This window comes from Rana temporaria, chromosome 5 (assembly GCF_905171775.1).
Source record: "Rana temporaria chromosome 5, aRanTem1.1, whole genome shotgun sequence".
Taxonomy (NCBI): domain Eukaryota; kingdom Metazoa; phylum Chordata; class Amphibia; order Anura; family Ranidae; genus Rana; species Rana temporaria.
This window is the reverse complement of record NC_053493.1, coordinates 312138279-312156391: the sequence shown is the minus strand read 5'-3', so window position 1 is coordinate 312156391 and position 18113 is coordinate 312138279. Positions and strand designations below refer to the sequence as shown.

At 41.6% G+C, this 18113-nt stretch overlaps 1 protein-coding gene across 1 annotated transcript in view; it reads left to right on the top strand.

Moving 5' to 3' along the window:
- Positions 1–18113, top strand: part of CCDC178 (coiled-coil domain containing 178) — a 384864-nt gene that overhangs the window by 8644 nt on the left and 358107 nt on the right. Inside the window, exons 2-5 of the mRNA XM_040354128.1 lie at positions 6717–6774; positions 9373–9512; positions 11719–11747; positions 15920–16011. Of these exons, the coding sequence (XP_040210062.1) occupies positions 6735–6774; positions 9373–9512; positions 11719–11747; positions 15920–16011 (301 nt within the window). The 5' untranslated portion in view covers positions 6717–6734. The remainder of the gene's footprint in view (positions 1–6716; positions 6775–9372; positions 9513–11718; positions 11748–15919; positions 16012–18113) is intronic.

The following is an 18113-nucleotide window of genomic DNA, read 5'->3' as shown; positions in this document are numbered from 1 at the left end:
ATTCTCGCTACCGCCACCTCCTTATACTTTTTTTTAGTGCTGAATGACAATTTTACATTGTGAGACCGCTACTGCTAGTGCACAGGTGTCAAACACAAGGCCCGTGGGCCGAATCCGCTTTCAAGCAATGCATCCCGCTTCTTCCCAGCAGCAGCATAAGGAAAGGGGGGTGCGCTGTCATGTAAGGGAGAGTGGGGGACTCAACTTCTGATGGTGGGGTGGCTCTTGACATCTAATATATGGGGAGGGGATGTGCTGGACAACTAATCTTACAGATACAACCGACATTTTGAGGGCAATCATAATGCTGATGCAGCCCACGATGTAATTGAGTTTGACACCCCTGTGCTAGTGTCTACCTGCAGTTATGGCACATTCACCCCTTCTCCAATTCCTGCACTTTCTATGGCTTCACTGCAGCACCAACACCCTCCCTCCACATTCACTCCCTACAGCAGAAGCACTACTCCATTCAAAATAACGGAGAATTGGAGCACCACATGATGCCCAAAATATAGCACTCATTCCAAGAAAAGAAGGACTTTTGGGTCCCAGCTGGTGCTAAAAAAAGTATGCAGAAAGTAGCACCTGTGGATTTTGAGAGGCTTTAATTCAGCTTTAGTTATGCTTTGTTTTGGAGAAATTTCAGGTATGAGATATACACACACACACACACACACACTGGGCATCTGTCAAGCTTCAACAAAGCTTTAAACGAGCATCACGGAGTCATTGCTGACGCTTCACCGAAGCATCACCAAAGCTTCATTGAAGCATCAAAAACACATTATAAAAGCATGTTGAAGCGGTAGGTGCTTTAATGTGTGTTGAAGCCAAAGCAAGTGTAAATGAGCCTTAAAGGGGTTGTAAAACCTTGTGTTTTTCCACCTTTATCCATCCTATACTTCTGACAGTGACCGCCCCCCGTATTATTATTATACAGGATTTATATAGCGCCAACAGTTTGTGCAGCGCTTTACAACATCAGGGAAGACAGTACAGTTACAATACAATTTAATACAGGAGGGATCAAAGGGCCCTGCTCGTTAGAGCTTACAATCTAGAAGGGAGGGTCAAGTAGAACAAAGGGTAGTAGATGTGGGGGGGTGATCAGATGGACAAAATTAAAATACAGTTGTTAGATGTGGGTAGGATAGGCTTCTCTGAAGAGGAGGGGTTTTAGGGATCCTATAAAAGCTAATAGAGAAGGAGATAGACGGATAGTTTGGGGTAAGGCGTTCCATAGGCTTGGAGAGGCTCTGGAAAAGTCCTGGAGACGAGCATGGGAGAAGGTGATGAGAGAGCTAGAGAGCAGGAGGTCTTGAGAAGAACGAAGAGAACGATTAGGTTGCTATTTAGAGACTAGGTCAGTGATGTAGCTGGGGGCAGAGTTGTGGATGGCTAGATAGTATTACTCACCTGAGCCCATTCAATCCCTCTGCAGAGACACGCTCTTCCTCTCTTCCTGTTGTCTCGACGCTTGATTTGATAGATCGATAGCAGTCCAGCCATTGGCTCCCTCTGCTGTCAATCAAATCCAATGACGCAAGTGCCAGGTGGCGGGGCCGAGTCCTACATTCTTTGTGAATGTACACAGATGCAGGACTCGGGAGCGCGTCCACACAGATATCCACTTTAGAAGAGCCTTCTCCAACGAGGACACTTGAGGCAGAGAGGAGTTTCCAGCGCCGCCAGGGGACCCCAGAAGTCGAGGATTGGGGCCACTCTGTGCAAAACAAAACTGCACAGTGGATGTAAGCCTGCAGGCTTAGTTGGAACCTGCCTGTGCTAATCTGTGACCTGAAGTCTGAACTGCTCCACCTCCACTTTGCTCCCAAGCCCCGCCCCGTTCCCCAGACCAGCAGTACAACTTCATGCTGCAACGATGCAAGTGAAGTCACTGCATGCCCGGGCAGTATGCCTGTGTTGCCAGCCGCCGCCCCCTCTTAAAATGTCAACTGGGACCTATGGTAGGACTGGCCCTGAAAGGCAGGCATCCCAATACTTTTTACAATATAGTGTATATATACAGTATCTCAAAAAAGTGAGTACGCCGGAAAAAGCCGACTAGAGACGACGTAAAAGAATGTGACGGCCGCGCGTACGTTCGTGGATCGTCGGAAATAGCTAATTTGCATACCCGACGCGGAAAACGACACAAACTCCACCCGAAGGCGTACAAAGCCATACGCCTGTCGGATCTAACCCAGATGCCGTCATATCTTGGTTTGAGGATTTAAATTAAAGATACGACGTGGGAAATTTGAAAGTACGCCGGCGTATCAGTAGATACGCCGGCGTACTCTCTCTGTGGATCTGCCCCATAAAGTTTAACAAATTAGCTAGTATGACAATTTTACTTAATTTCTTTTTAGCAAAATAGATTTGTTTCTAAATACCAGCAACAGTGTTAAAACCAAATTAGTAATAAGTCCAACTTTATTTAAATGATAACCTTGAAAAGTCTCCTTGACATGGTTGAAACAAACCCATATGGTTATTAATTTGGAAGAAATATACATTTGTCATCTTGGACCCAGAGGGTAGAAGACTTCTGATTAAATGAATGCAATTTTAAATTAATCGGTATCGAGTTTCTCTTCATGTTCTGGTAGGGTGGAATTGAATTCTACTGGCAAAATGCATGGCTCTCCCTAATCTCTGGCGGAGAGTTTAAGGATCCTCAGGCATTGAATGCATAGTATGTATTACTATATGCCGATCCTTTATGCTCATATTCAATTTAAATTCAGTGCACATAAATACAGTATCAAAGCTGAAAAGATTTTGCATGCATTTGTGTGTCTGTAACCTAATGGTACATCAGAGCAGAGAAAATTGTACATTGCGTTATAACCACAAATGCAAATGCTTGATACGCTTGTAAGAGTCTCTACTGAATTCTCTGTGCTGTCACAAATTGATCTGACCAAGAGCCCCATGTTTTAGTAAACATCATCTACTTAGTACACCTTGACAAGCATACTCCCACGGTAGCGTCTCATTTTCTTTAACAAGATTTTAATTCCAGCTGTCAAATAGAGTACCTATTACACAAAATCATGATTTAGCAGATTGATAACATTGTACTGCTTGGTATTGATTTTGTACGCTTTTAATCTTTTTCATCTTTTTTTTATTTTTATAAATGTTCACATATTTAACAAACAGAAAGTGATAGTGGGTAATGTTAGCTACTAGTATGAGTAGGTTACATCTACCCCTCACCTCCAGTGGTAGCATGGTGGTAGAGGGTACCTCCACCTACCATCACAAGGGAAGTCAACCTATGCTGCTGTGGGTGCCATGGCTGGCATATATTTGGCCACCAAAGCCTCCCTTGTAGGTGTGCATGCAAGTGGCAGGTCTGAAATGCATTTGCCTTTCAGCATTTGGTCTAACTCCATACGGGGCTGAGGGTTTGTGCAATAAATGATAGAATGCAGTAAATTACAGAATGCATGCTTGCTCCCATTGGAGAAAATACTGTTGCCAGGCTCAATACTTGTGTGGGGATAATATCAGCCCCACCTTTGGACACTGAATATGAGGGACTTGGCTTGTAATGGGATTAGGGCAGTTGATTCTTGGTTAAAAAAAGGACGAGAGCTTCTCTATAAAAAATGAATACTATTATTGGTTTGTTGGCCTTGAAAGTATTAGTATATGTAAACCCTAACAATGATGTTCTCCATTTTGCTCCCTCTTGCTCTGTTAACCATTTAAAGTCTGGACACTTTCACCCCCTTCCAGTCCAACAGATTTTCAGCTCTGTCACACTTTGAATACATTTTTTATCATTTGCTTTGAGACAGATAGAGCTTTCTTTTGGTAGTGCGGACACAAACCTGTTATCTGGCGGCTCAGCGGGGATAAGTGGAGAGATCACCTGCTGAGCAGGCGGATCCACTGGCGGGCTCTGCTAGTGTGAAAAGGGCTTTAGAGGCATGATGAGTTTTTTAAAGTTGTATTTTTATCTCACAATCTTTTGGAAAATTAGGAAATTTAATACAATTTATTTTTCTACAAAATTGTTATTTTAACAAGTTATTTCTAACACGCAGCATAGGCATACTTACAATTACACCTCAAAACACATTTTTTTATGCCTTTTGAGTATGCGGATACCACATGTGTGGGACTTTTTCACAACCTAGATGCATAGGGGCCCACAATCCAAGAGCACCTTCGGGTGTTCAAGGGTCATAAATTACCCATCCAATTTCCTGTTTACCTATTACATTTTTGGAGGCCCTTTAGCACCAGAACAATGGAAACTCCCACAAAATGACCTGATTTTGGAAAGCAAGTGCTCCAAGGTATTCTCTAAGGCTCCATTCACATCTAGGCGGACGAAATCGTGGCGTTTTGTCGCCGCAAATCGTGGTAAAAATAGCGGCGTTTTGTACCGCGATTTGCGGCGACAAAACGCCGGTATTGTCCGCCTAGATGTGCCCCAAGATGACCCCCTCTATGGAGATGATTCCCATCTCCTAGCCGAACGCTCGAAGACGCCTGAAAAAAAGGTCCGGGACCTTTTTTCACGCAGCAGGCGACAGGCGTCCGGCGTGGAGATGTGAACCATCTCCATAGAGGGACATCTGTTTTCAGCCCTCTGGCGGCAGCGGCGTATCGCTACAGGCGTAAAAACGCCTAGGTGTGAATGCGGGCTAAAGGGCAGTCTTTTGAAAATGTGTGGTGATACCACATGTGTGAGACTTTTTCACAGTCTAGCCATACAGAGGGGACTAAAATCTAAGGAGCACCTTTACTAGGGGCCTAAATTACACATCTAATTTCCTAAATATCTATCACAGTAGAAATATCCTCAAAATTGCCACATTATGGAGAGTAAACACCCCAAGGTATTTCTTAAGAGGCATGGTGAGTCTTTTGAAGATTTTTTTTGCCAAACGTTTTTGGAAAATTTGGAAAGAAAATTAAAATATTTTTTTTTTTACACAAGGTTGGCAATTTAATACGTTTTTTCCCCACACACAGCAGGAGCAAACTTAAAATTACACCCCAAAACACATTTTACTACTCCTCCTGAGTATGATGATACCACATGTGTGAGACTCTTTCAGTGTCTGGACTTATTATTAGGGATGAGGCCAACACCCCCCTGTTCGGTTTGTACCAGAAAATGCGAACAGACAAAAAATTTGTTCGAACATGCGAACACAGTTAAAGTGCTAATTTTAAAGGTTAATATGCAAGTCATTGTAATAAAAAGTGTTTGGGGCCTGGGTTCTGCCCCAGGGGACATGTATCAATGCAAAAAAAAGTTTTAAAAGCGGTCGTTTTTTCGGGGGCAGTGATTTTAATAATGCTTAAAGTGAAACAAAAAAAGTGAAATTCCTTTAAATTTCATACCTGGGGGGTGTTTATAGTATGCCTGTATATAGCGCATGTTTCCCGTGTTTAATTTCTAAAGGAAAAAAAGTAATTTAAAACTATTCGCGGCTATTAATGAATTGTCGGTCCCAGCAATACAGATCAAAGTCATTGAAAAAAATGGCAGGGGTTCCGAACCAAAAAAGAAAGCGTGCCCCCCCTCCCCCCCAAATTCCATATCAGGCCCTTCAGGTCTGGTATGGATTTTAAGGGGAACCCCATACCAAAAGAAAAAAAAATCAAGCTTCAAGCCGGTTACCCAATGATGTGGACTGATCACCCTGCTCCGTGACATCAAGGGGCGGGGTCACCCGTCCACGTCATTGGGTAACCCTCGGCTTCAAGCGATATTGTGAGTGTGGTGGTGATCAGGGACACTGGAATCCTTGACATCAGGATTTTTTTTACACTTTTTACACCGTTGTTTTACATTTGCGATGGCTGTAAAAACAATTATTTCTCACTCACTCTGGCTGCATTCCTGAAGCTATTGAGAAATACTGCAAGAGCTGTGATTTGTCACAGCTATCACATGGTACATGGCTGCTGTGAATAGCCTTGTACCATGTGAACTCTGTTACCAATCACAGAGATCACAGTAGTAAACTATGATGCCAGGAAATAATATCTTGTTTACTACTGTGCAAGTGATCCCAGAGAGCGTGCACAGGTGGCAGATGCAGGGGCGTTTGGGTATGTCCCCCCGCATCAGCGCTGCTCTCATCTGGCCATTTATGTCTGGCAGCCATTAAATATACCATTAAAATGTTTTGATAACATATATATATTTGACAAGTGCAATAAAATACATATTGTTTATATCAGAAATTCAGAATTTTCACCACATTCACTAATCTAGGGGAAGATTTGCCTGAACAGAATGTGTACAGAACGCCCCCAGATATGTATTTTCCTGCTTGTGTGATTGGCTTACTGATTTTCGCAGAAATCTTCACTAAGATACAAGTCAAAATAGAAATACCAAATAGAATTTTTGGTAAGATGCTCCCAATAGGAAATCACATCTAAAGAGATGCAGACCCTGCAGTTTTCTCGTTAGAGCTTTGCAGGTGCAGCAGCTGGTTGATAATTATGAAACTACTCCCATTAGACTCACTCAGAACAGGGCAGAGACAAACACACAAGGATTTCTTCAGAATAACAAATGGTAGGAATCTGCAACAATGTTAAATTCCTTGTAATGTACATAGATCACCCAGAGGGGAATGTTTTTTTCTCAACAAAAGTGGAGTTACTCTTAAAGATTTTTGGGCTGTTATCAAAATAATTAATTGTTACAATACCTTCTGTTTAAACAGAATAATCCAATAAACAGAATGGCAGATATACAGTTTCCTCCAAGCAATATAAAATATGGTGAGCACTGTTTATATAACTGAAATGTATTTTGATGAATGCTTAAAAGTTGATTATGGATCAATTTAATATTTAACGCATACAGATTTGATGCATTAAGCTACATAGAAACAGAGATATGAAGCTTTGTATATTATAGAGCCCAATTGGATGGGTTTATTTAAATTGTAGGGAGTGCTGTTTTTCTTTGTTTTTTTTCTATGACTACTTTTTTTTTTCTTTTTGTTACATACTTAAATTTTTTTTTAATAAAAACATTATGGAAAAAAAGAAACAGCGATATACAGATGTATTCATTTTGGACTTATTGACTTTGACTTTGATGCAGCATAGGGGACAAAAGAAAACAAAACAGCTTACAGTGCCCCATACCCCTTTAAATTTTCCACATTTTGTCATGTTACAACCAAAAACATGAATATATTTTATTGGGATTTTATGTGATAGACCGACGTGAAGTGAATGATAAATGATTTTAATTTTTTTTTACAAATAAGTATGTAAAAAGTGTGGCGTGCATTTGTATTCAGCCCCCCTGAGTTAATACTTTTAGAATCACCTTTATTTGTGCAATTACAGCTGCAAGTATTTTTGGGTATGTCTTCACTAGCTTTGCACATCTAGAGAGTGACATTTTTGACAATTCTTCTTTGCAAAATAGCTCAAGCTCTGTAAGATTGGATGGAGAACGTCTGTAAACAGCAATTTTCAAGACCGATTCTCAATTGGATTTAGACTTTGACTGGGCCATTCTAACACATGAATATGCTTTGATCTAAACCATGGGTGCTCAACCTGTGGCCCTCCAGCTGTTGCAGAACTACAATCCCCATGAGGAATTCCAAGCTGCTCAGTTACAAGCATGACTCCCAAAAGCAGAGGAGGCATGATGGTAGTTGTAGTTTCATAACAGCTGGAGGGCCACAGGTTGAGCACACATGATCTAAACTAGGGTTGTCCCGATACCACTTTTTTGAGACCAAGTACAAGTACCGATACTTTTTTCTTATTTTTTTTTTTTTTTTTTACAGTGATTTTTTTATTCTTTTTTTTAGGGGGGGGGTTGGATTGTGTGTTGTTTTTTTTTTATTATTATTTATTTACATTTTATTTTTATTTATTTTTAAAAAATATATATTTATTGCAATTTTTTTTTTTTAATCAGCCCTGTTGGGGGTCTTTGGAGAGATATCAGGGGTCTTAACAGACCTCTGACATCTCCCCTTTAAGACAGAGAAGGGGACTAAGGACACAGATTCCCCTGTCCCTTTCTCTGCAGCCTCAGCTGAAATGAATGGCCAGAAGCTCCTCTCCATTCATAAACTGAAGCATCGTAAACACAGGTTACGATGCTCAGTTATGTGAATGGACAGAGTCAGTGATCACTGACTCTGTTCATTCTGAAAAGGTAGGAACCGGGTTTAGTGGCTCCTACCTCCGCTCTCCATCCTGACAGATTGAGGGGGGAGAGAGGACAGCACTGAACACGGGGGGAAAGAGCACAGCACGGAACACGGGGGAAAGAGCACAGCACGGAACACGGGGGAAAGAGCACAGCACGGAACACGGTGAAAGAGCACAGCACGGAACACGGGGGAAAAAGCACAGCACGGAACACGGGGGAAAGAGCACAGCACAGAACACGGGGGGAAAGAGCACAGCACAGAACACGGGGGAAAGAGCACAGCACAGAACACGGGGGAAAGAGCACAGCACGGAACACGGGGGAAAGAGCACAGCACGGAACACTTGGGAAAGAGCACAGCACGGAACACGGGGGAAAGAGCACAGCACAGAACACGGGGGGAAAGACAGCACAGCACAGGGGAAAGACAGCACAGAGCACGGGAGAAAGACAGCACGGGGGGAGAAGACTTGCAACTCCCCTGCCTGCCCAGGTATCGGCTGAGGCATCGGAGAATTTCCCCCGAGTACAAGTACTCGGGGAAATGCTTGGTATCGGTGCCGATACCGATACTAGTATCGGTATCGGGACATCCCTAATCTAAACCATTCCATTGTAGCTCTGGCTGTAAATTTAGGGTTGCTGTCCTGCTATAAGGTGAACCTCCACCTCAGTGTCAAGTCTTTTGCAGACTTTAACCACTTAAGCCCCTGACCATTTTGCAGCTAAAGAACCAGGCCACTTTTTGCGATTCGGCACTGTGTCGCTTTAACTGAGAAATGCGCAGTCATGCGACATGGCTCCCAAACAAAATTGACATCCCTTTTTTCCCACAAATAGAGCTTTCTTTTGGTGGTATTTGATTACCTCTGCGGTTTTCATTTTTTGCGCTATAAACAAAAATTGCTATAATAAATATCCCCAAAAAATATATAAAAAGGGGTATCATAAAATATAAGAAACTTGTGGTTGATTAACATAAACTCAAAACAAAATTTTCTCTATAGGTTTACGTACGAACCTTAGTCAACAGAGATTCCTTATAGCTAAACAGACACTGCCATATTAGCAGCTTTTAATTCCCTGCCAAAGTAGTTTAACCACACACCAACCAAACTACAGATTTCTTCATTGACTGTAAAATTGTAAGTTCCTTTATAAAATATATTAAACTATGACTGGTCTATTTATAGATCTGATTAAAAGTATGGATTCTGTAGACTCAGCAAGAAGACGTAGCTGTGAACTGGTGAACACACCATTGCCTTGTGTTAACAAAGCCATTCATCATATTAGGAAGTTGGAAGGGAAAACAAAGGAGTTGTTTGTGGAGGTAAGTGACAAGACAGGTTAGCCATTATTTTTGTTTTCTTCATATCGATTTTTCTTAAACTTTTTAAGCTACATAATTTGAATAAGTTCTAAATGTAACTTTTTTTTATGTATAATGACCATTATCTTATTTTCAGGGTCGTCGTTTTATCAAAAAAGGCAAACGTTATAGTTTCAACTTACTAGACCTTACCATTAAGCACTGCTCCTGTATAATGGGAACATCTTCCATAAGCAGTGGCATTGCTAGGCCCAGGTGACTAGGACACGTCCCTGTGACCACTCTTATGCCTCGTACACACAACCGGACTTTCAGAGAAAACAAGTCAGACAGGTTTTTTTTCTCGGAAAGTCCGGCCATGTGTAGCCTCCATCTGACTTTTTTTGTTGGAAGTCCGACGTACCTTAGATAGAGAACCTGTTCTCTTTCTTTCCGTCGGACTTCTGACGGACTCACGGCGGACTTTTGCACGGTCAAAAGTCCGACCGTGTGTACAAGGCATTATATGGTCATGTAGTAATGTGCCTGACCAGAAACCAGGTTAAGTATAAAGAAATTTGGAAACATGACAACTTATTCGGTACCCCATAGTCTTCACAAACTATAAATTATTTTTAAAAATTACAAAACATTATTACATAGATAATTTTCATTGTAAAACACAACCAACGTATATGTAATTGAAAAGAATGTGCCCCACCATCGAGGCAGGAGGAACTTCCTACAAATACAAGTAAGTGTGTAAATTAAACCATAATCCAAAGAACTACACATAGAGTAGACCATAAATCCAATAATAAGATGTTAACAGTAAAAGAGGGGGATCTTGTGTTGGCTCTTAAATTCTCCACAAGTTTTGCAGCTCCTATCCGCTTCCTCAGGAGGAGAAGGGACATCAATTTGAATTCTACATAAAAAAGATACACAAATAGAATAATTCACAAAAATATTACCCCGTAGTCTTCACAAACTATAAATTATATTTAAAAATGACAAAACATTATTACATAGATAATTTTCATTGTAAAACACAACCAACGTATATGTGATTGAAAAGAATGTGCCCCACCATCGAGGCAGGAGGAACTTCCTACAAATACAAGTAAGTGTGTAAATTAAACCATAATCCAAAGAACTACACATAGAGTAGACCATAAATCCAATAATAAGATGTTAACAGTAAAAGAGGGGGATCTTGTGTTGTCTCTTAAATTCTCCACAAGTTTTGCAGCTCCTATCCACTTCCTCAGGAGGAGAAGGGACATCAATTTTAATTCTACATAAAAAAGATACACGAATAGAATAATTCACAAAAATATTACCTACAGAAATTATGCATACATTTACAGTGTTAAAACTTCAATCAACATTGTAAGGATAGACTTACAAAAACAAAGAAGAGATGCAAGAGCAAACTCATGTCCAAGCTGCAACATTATCTCAGAGGTGAGTTTGGGAACATATATTTAATGAGGAAAGGTGGAGTCCCCAACTGTAGAAAAGTACTCAATCTTTGCAAGTAAAAGAAGAAAAGAAAAACAAACAGAAAAGGAAAAGTAATGAAGAAGAAATCCCAACTAGGGCTGGTATTACTGGTACTTTTGATTGCTGAATCAGCAAATAGCTTCAGCTACAGGCAAATAAACCAACTTGTTCACTGTTATTATATCAGGAGATTGAAGAAAGCAGGTGAAACCATAAGGTCCTGCCATACTGTACATTTCAACTACTTTCAACAGCTTTCAATTACAAAATGTATCATCCTCATACCACTGTGGTTAGAAGAAAAGGCTAGTTTAGCAATTGGTGTAACAGTCAATTTTTTCCCAAAATGTGTAACAATCAATAACTTTTATTTAGAATTCAAGAACTATATGACATCTTTACCAAAACCTAAAATATCAGTTTCTTTGGGAATTGATGTGTTCTAAAATTTTATTTGTAATGCCAGTTAGCTGGATCAGCTCTGGCTAGTGTGAATGATTTGTGAAATCGTTTTTGGAATAAAAAGGGACAGCTGTGTCTCACTGATCATTCCAGTTCTTTACATGATATATACATTTTTGGTATCAGACAAAAGATAGTTCTGTAAAATTAGATGTTTCTGTATACTCCAAAATCCAAATAATCAAATTAAAAAATATTGATAAATACTGGAAAGTGTTTATTTCTCATGAAAATAATTAAAATATTTTATTTTTTATAGGATATTGATCAGAAAAGAAGTGTCACGTGGTAAGAATTATTCTAATCACTAATCCCTGTATTCCACATATTTGGTTGACAAAAACATTTGTAGTTTGCATATTATATTTCTTTTGAATATCAAAATATACAAAATAATTTGTATCCTTTGAGTCCATATTTTGGATCAGATGCCATATTAGGAATAGCACTGGGGTCGATTTTCTATGTAAGCCAGTAAATTGATGAAGTTTTTTTTTTTATAGCTGTAGTCATAATACTTACTTGTAATTAAGTATGTCCTACATTGTGCAGGCATTTGGATCCTGTAGAAATTTCCACTGCAGGGATCCCCTGTCCTCTTCCTGTCTTTGAATTTCTGGCACTGCAATGGCTAATAGTGTAGGGCTCTGGGCTGAGGTGCTGTGAAAAAGTTGTGCAGGGGACTTTTCTCCTTCTCCCTCCTCTTGGAATGGGGGGCAGTCTGATCAGTCCCAGGATCCTCTCCCCCATTCAGAGATTGTGTTACATGCAGTGAAAGCAATTAAGCACTTAAGACCCGGACCTTTAGGCAGGTAAAGGACCTGGCTAGTTTTTGCGATTCGGCACTGCGTCGCTTTAACTGACAATTGCGCGGTCGTGCGACGTGGCTCCCAAACAAAATTGGCGTCCTTTTTTTCCCACAAATAGAGCTTTCTTTTGGTGGTATTTGATCACATCTGCAGTTTTTATTTTTTGCGCTATAAACAAAAATAGAGTGACAATTTTTTTAAAAAAATAATATTTTTTACTATAATAAATATCCCCCAAAAATATATAAAAATTTTATTTTTTTCCTCAGTTTAGGCCGATAGGTATTCTTCTACCTATTTTTGGTAAAAAAAAAATTGCAATAAGCGTGTATCGATTGGTTTGCACAAAATGTATAGCGTTTACAAAATAGGGGATAGTTTTATTGCATTTTTTTTTTTTTTTTTACTACTAATGGCGTTGATCAGCAATTTTTTTGTGACTGCGACATTATGGCTGACACATCGGACAATTTTCCATTGTCATTTTCACAGTGAAAATTACAATTGCAGTTTGGGAGTTAACCACTAGGGGGCGTTGAAGGGGTTAAGTGTAACCTCATCTGTGTTTCTAACTGTAGGGGGGTGGGGCTGGACGTGTGACGTCATTGATCGTGTTTCCCTATATTAGGGAACACACGATCAATGACAGCGCCACAGTGAAGAACGGGGAAGCTGTGTTTACACACAGCTCTCCCCGTTTTTCAGCTCCGGGGACCGATCATGGGACTCCAGCGGCGATCGGGTCCCGCGGTCACGGAGCTTCGGACTAGGTCGCGGGCGCGTGCCCACGACCCACGGCTGGGCACTTAAAGAGGACGTACAGGTACGTGCTTGTGCCCAGCCGTGCCATTCAGCCGACGTATATCTGCAGGAGGTGGTCCTTAAGTGGTTAAATATATTTTCTCGAGGGAGAAGGGGACAGTCCCCTATTTTCCACAGCTAATTTTTCACAGCAGCTTAGGCCAGAACCTAAGGGATCCATCTGCCTGCACATCATGGGACATACTTAATTATTGGATAGTGATGTGACTAAAGCTGTAAAAAATAAATAGCTAAACAGCTTTAAAAATTGATTATGAAGCTAACAATGAGCATACATTGAGTAACCTAAAGCCTAGTACACACAGGGCGAAAGTTGGGCAGCATCGGCTGGTTTAATAGAAACCGGCTGACATTTGGCCCGTGTGTATTGAAGTTGGTCCGACAGAAGCTTGCCGTTCGGCCAGGTTATGTTGAAGGGGCATGACCGAAAAAGGTCTGCTGATCGTCTGCGGATTGTCTCCCAAATAGCGCTCTCAGCCTGTGGCTGAGAGCACTGACCAAAGTGTTCTAGTGGGGGGATGTGCACCTGTCAGAAAACAATAGAACAGCAGAGGAGATTGATGTACTAACATCAGGTAGTTAGTACAGAGGCTTCTCCTGGGCTGTCAGTTTTTTTTTCCGTTCAGCCCTGCTGTATTAAACGGAAAAAAAAATACTGGTGTGCACAATGCTTAAATATTCAGCAGTGAATGTTCAGACCCTCAAACAAGTATCCTCCTGGGACACAGGCAACAAAGAGATTACCCAATATGCACCAAATAATTTCCATGCTGGGTTATCTTATGCGTTTCTGTGCCCTGGTAGAGGGTAGAAAATGTAATCTCTTTTTCTTCTCCATGTAGGTAAATCAAAAACAGTATAAAAATTCCTACCTTTATAATTGCTACCTATGGCTGTATTCTTGCTCTCCATGGGTATTATTGTATAATAGCATTACATACACTTATGCTATATCATTTTCATAGTTTTTGTATCGCAAGTTGAAAATCTTGTCCAGATTTCTATGGGTAATTAAGGTGTTAAACAGATACATTATTAGTGCACAAATTATGTTTAGATGATGTTTTGCTCAGATTTTAGTTTAAAGGAGAAGTAAAACCAAAGCTTGTGTGGCTGTATTTCTGTGGATCACAGGATTACAGTTCATTCTGTACCCCTGTGAAGCATTTTCAGCAGACAGCGGGCTGAAGCCCACTGTTGGCTGACAGCACAGAGCCGGTCCAGATTTGGGAAAGATTGTGTCAATTTGGTCGGGATACACCCACAATCCTGGACTGGCACCTGGCTCAGCCTCTCAGAGAGCTGCTGAGAGCCAGCCTCTCCCACCCTCTCCACAGCCCTGTGCCCCAGTGAACATGGGGGGGGGGGGGGGGGGCAGACCGCAGTGACTGACAGACAGTTACCAGCTATCTGCTCAGGGAGCCCTGAGAACCAAGTGATCAGAGGTGTTTGATCGCTCGGTTTTCAGTCTTAGAGCCGGCGGGGGACCGATGCAGCATCCACCTAGGTGAGTATGATTCTTAAAAAAACAAAACATTCCCAAACTTCACTTTTAAAGCGGAGGTTCAACCAAAAAATTAATTTTTAACATTGCATTCAGCTGTTTTTTTTTTTTATCCCCGTACATACCGTATTTTCACCGCCGCTTCCGGGTATGTCTTCTGTGGGACTGGGCGTTCCTAATTGATTGACAGGCTTCCGACCGCCGCATACTGCGCGTCACCAGTTGCCGAAAGAAGCCGAACATCGGTGCGCAGACGCCGTATAGAGCCGCACCGACGTTCGGCTTCTTTTGGCAACTTGTGACGCGCTGTATGCGACGGTCGGAAGCCTGTCAATCAATTAGGAATGCCCAGTCCCGCAGAAGACATACCCGGAAGAGGCGGTGAAAATACGGTATGTACGGGGATAAAATTAAAAAAAACAGCCGATTGTCATTATGACAACTCGGCTGAATGTAATGTTAAAACATTTTTTTTGGGTGAACCCCCGCTTTAAGAAATATAATTCCAAGCAGATTTTGTGTGTGCTTTGTGAGAGATGTAATTAGACCGAGTATACATAGAGCAGCTACATACAGTATAATAGCAAAAATACACTATGTCTAGGACATGTTTAGGGTCATTGTAAATCTGATTGTTTTCAGCCTTACTGCCCTGACTAAGAATAGAATAGGCTCGGATTCACATACATCGGCGCACATGTAGCGAGACCAGCCATACAAGTCACCGAGCTAAAGTAGTCCCCAGGGGGAGGATCACGGTGAGAGTGGAGGTCACGCTGAGCGAAGTCTCAACTAGTTTCACGTCTGAGTCGCTTCATCAGGAGAATTCCATGAAGAGAACACCAACCAGCTCGGATGTCGCAGCAGGTCACGGGAAAGTCTCCCACGGCGACCAGGGAGGACAATTGTGGAGGTGGACCTGTTTAACTGGGCAAAAATGAATAGCTAAAATGTGAGGGCCCTAGGATCCAATTGCAGAATATACGAATGGGCGGCAAGTGGTTGGAGAAGCCGCACAATAGTGCTGTTAGTAATGTGAATACAGGAGTGAGATCTGATGCAGTCTCACCAATAATGCAACTTGTTGCTGGGTGCAGCAGCGGGAGTCCCAGGGCCTGGTGTCCAACATTTAAAAGGTTGTCTTACCAAGTTAAAAAACCTTGAGGGTTACCCTAAGTATCATGCTTACTGGCAGACATCATGTAATAAATATTATAGAAATTATTTATATTGGTTTGAAGTAACAGGTTTTCTTTACAGTTTCTTTTATGTGTGATATGAGATAATACCAAAGTTATTTTTAAGGTTTAAATTACCTTTTTCAGGGCAACTTGTGTGAACAATGAAAATGCATCTATCGATGACCCAGTGGAGTCTCCACTCTTGCACATTAAAGGAGTTGGTGTGTTTGATAAAGGTACGTTTTATGCAGGGCCCGGGACAGGGAGTGGGCAGAAGGGACAGCTGCCCTGGGCACTGTCCTAATATGTTGTGAAGAGGGCATACTGGAAGCTTCGGCTGGTTCTCCTGCCTCACTGGCAGGAGTGACTGTCATTCTCCCTTATAATCAATGCACTGTTATGAGCATGAGGAAGGGTAAAGAGCAGATGCACAAGGAAGTGAGTAGCAAAAACCCACCACTGAGTAATCGCTAGAGCCAGTGAGGGTGGGAGGTCTGTGAGTCAGTAATGGTGAGCATAAATTAAAAATTAATCATACACTATAATTAAATTAAATGATGAACATCACAAACATGAGAAGCATGTAAAACCAAACAGCTTAGTTAATGTGAATAGTGACGAAAAGTTCAAATATAACACAATCCAGATGAGGTCCCAGAAGTCCCAGAAGAGGGAAGATGTGGGACCGTAATAGGTAAAAAAGTCAAATAACAGCTTAGTTGATGTGAATAGTGCCAAAAAGTTCAAATATAACACAATCCAAATGGAGTCCCAGAAGTCCCAGAAGAGGGAAGATGTGGGACCACAATGAGGTAAAACCGTCAAATAACACAAATAAAGTCTTAAAGTGCACTGTGAACGATAATAGAGACCCAAGGGGGTGCCAAAAAGTTCAAATAAAACACAATCCAAATGGAGTCCCAGAAGTCCCAGAAGAGGGAAGATGTGGGACCGTAATGGGGTAAAAACGTCAAATAACACAAATGGAATCTTAAAGTGCACTTTGAACAATAAAAGAGGCCCAAGGGGGTATCCCATGGTTGAAGAGCAGACTTCGGTGCGCACACCTCTAGTGGTATAAAAGGCTCACCTCCAGGCCATAGCACGGACAGCCTAAAACCAATTTACACACTGTATGTTCACAGGCTCAGCAGGGTAGAGGTGACATCAAAATCTCCAAATCAAATGGTCATGTTGAAAGTGAAAGACAAGGGCAAATATGGCATAATACTGTGACTGCAGGTGTGGAAGATAATATATCACATGCATGTGCACTCACATGGAGGCCTGTAGCAGCGGGCCTATCTCCTACGAACAGCGAGTTCGTGCGATCCGTCTTGATAGGTGTACTTCCTCTATCTTTCGTTACCACCTAGGCATCCACTGGGTATTGGGTGCTCGGAGGGGTATATAAACAAAAGACAAAAGGAAGGCAATGGTGCAGCTCCGCATAAAAAGGTTTAATAAAAGAAAAGTTAAAAACTCACATTTCCAATGGTGAGATGTTTCCAAACAAAACGAGCACCGTGCTCGTGTTCCTCCTGTTAGGATGTGTGGGGTCTGGTACCAAACCCCACACATCCTAACAGGAGGAACACGAGCACGGTGCTCGTTTTGTTTGGAAACATCTCACCATTGGAAATGTGAGTTTTTAACTTTTCTTTTATTAAACCTTTTTATGCGGAGCTGCACCATTGCCTTCCTTTTGTCTTTTGTTTATATACCCCTCCGAGCACCCAATACCCAGTGGATGCCTAGGTGGTAACGAAAGATAGAGGAAGTACACCTATCAAGACGGATCGCACGAACTCGCTGTTCGTAGGAGATAGGCCCGCTGCTACAGGCCTCCATGTGAGTGCACATGCATGTGATATATTATCTTCCACACCTGCAGTCACAGTATTATGCCATATTTGCCCTTGTCTTTCACTTTCAACATGACCATTTGATTTGGAGATTTTGATGTCACCTCTACCCTGCTGAGCCTGTGAACATACAGTGTGTAAATTGGTTTTAGGCTGTCCGTGCTATGGCCTGGAGGTGAGCCTTTTATACCACTAGAGGTGTGCGCACCGAAGTCTGCTCTTCAACCATGGGATACCCCCTTGGGCCTCTTTTATTGTTCACAGTGCACTTTAAGATTCCATTTGTGTTATTTGACGTTTTTACCCCATTACGGTCCCACATCTTCCCTCTTCTGGGACTTCTGGGACTCCATTTGGATTGTGTTTTATTTGAACTTTTTGGCACCCCCTTGGGTCTCTATTATCGTTCACAGTGCACTTTAAGACTTTATTTGTGTTATTTGACGGTTTTACCTCATTGTGGTCCCACATCT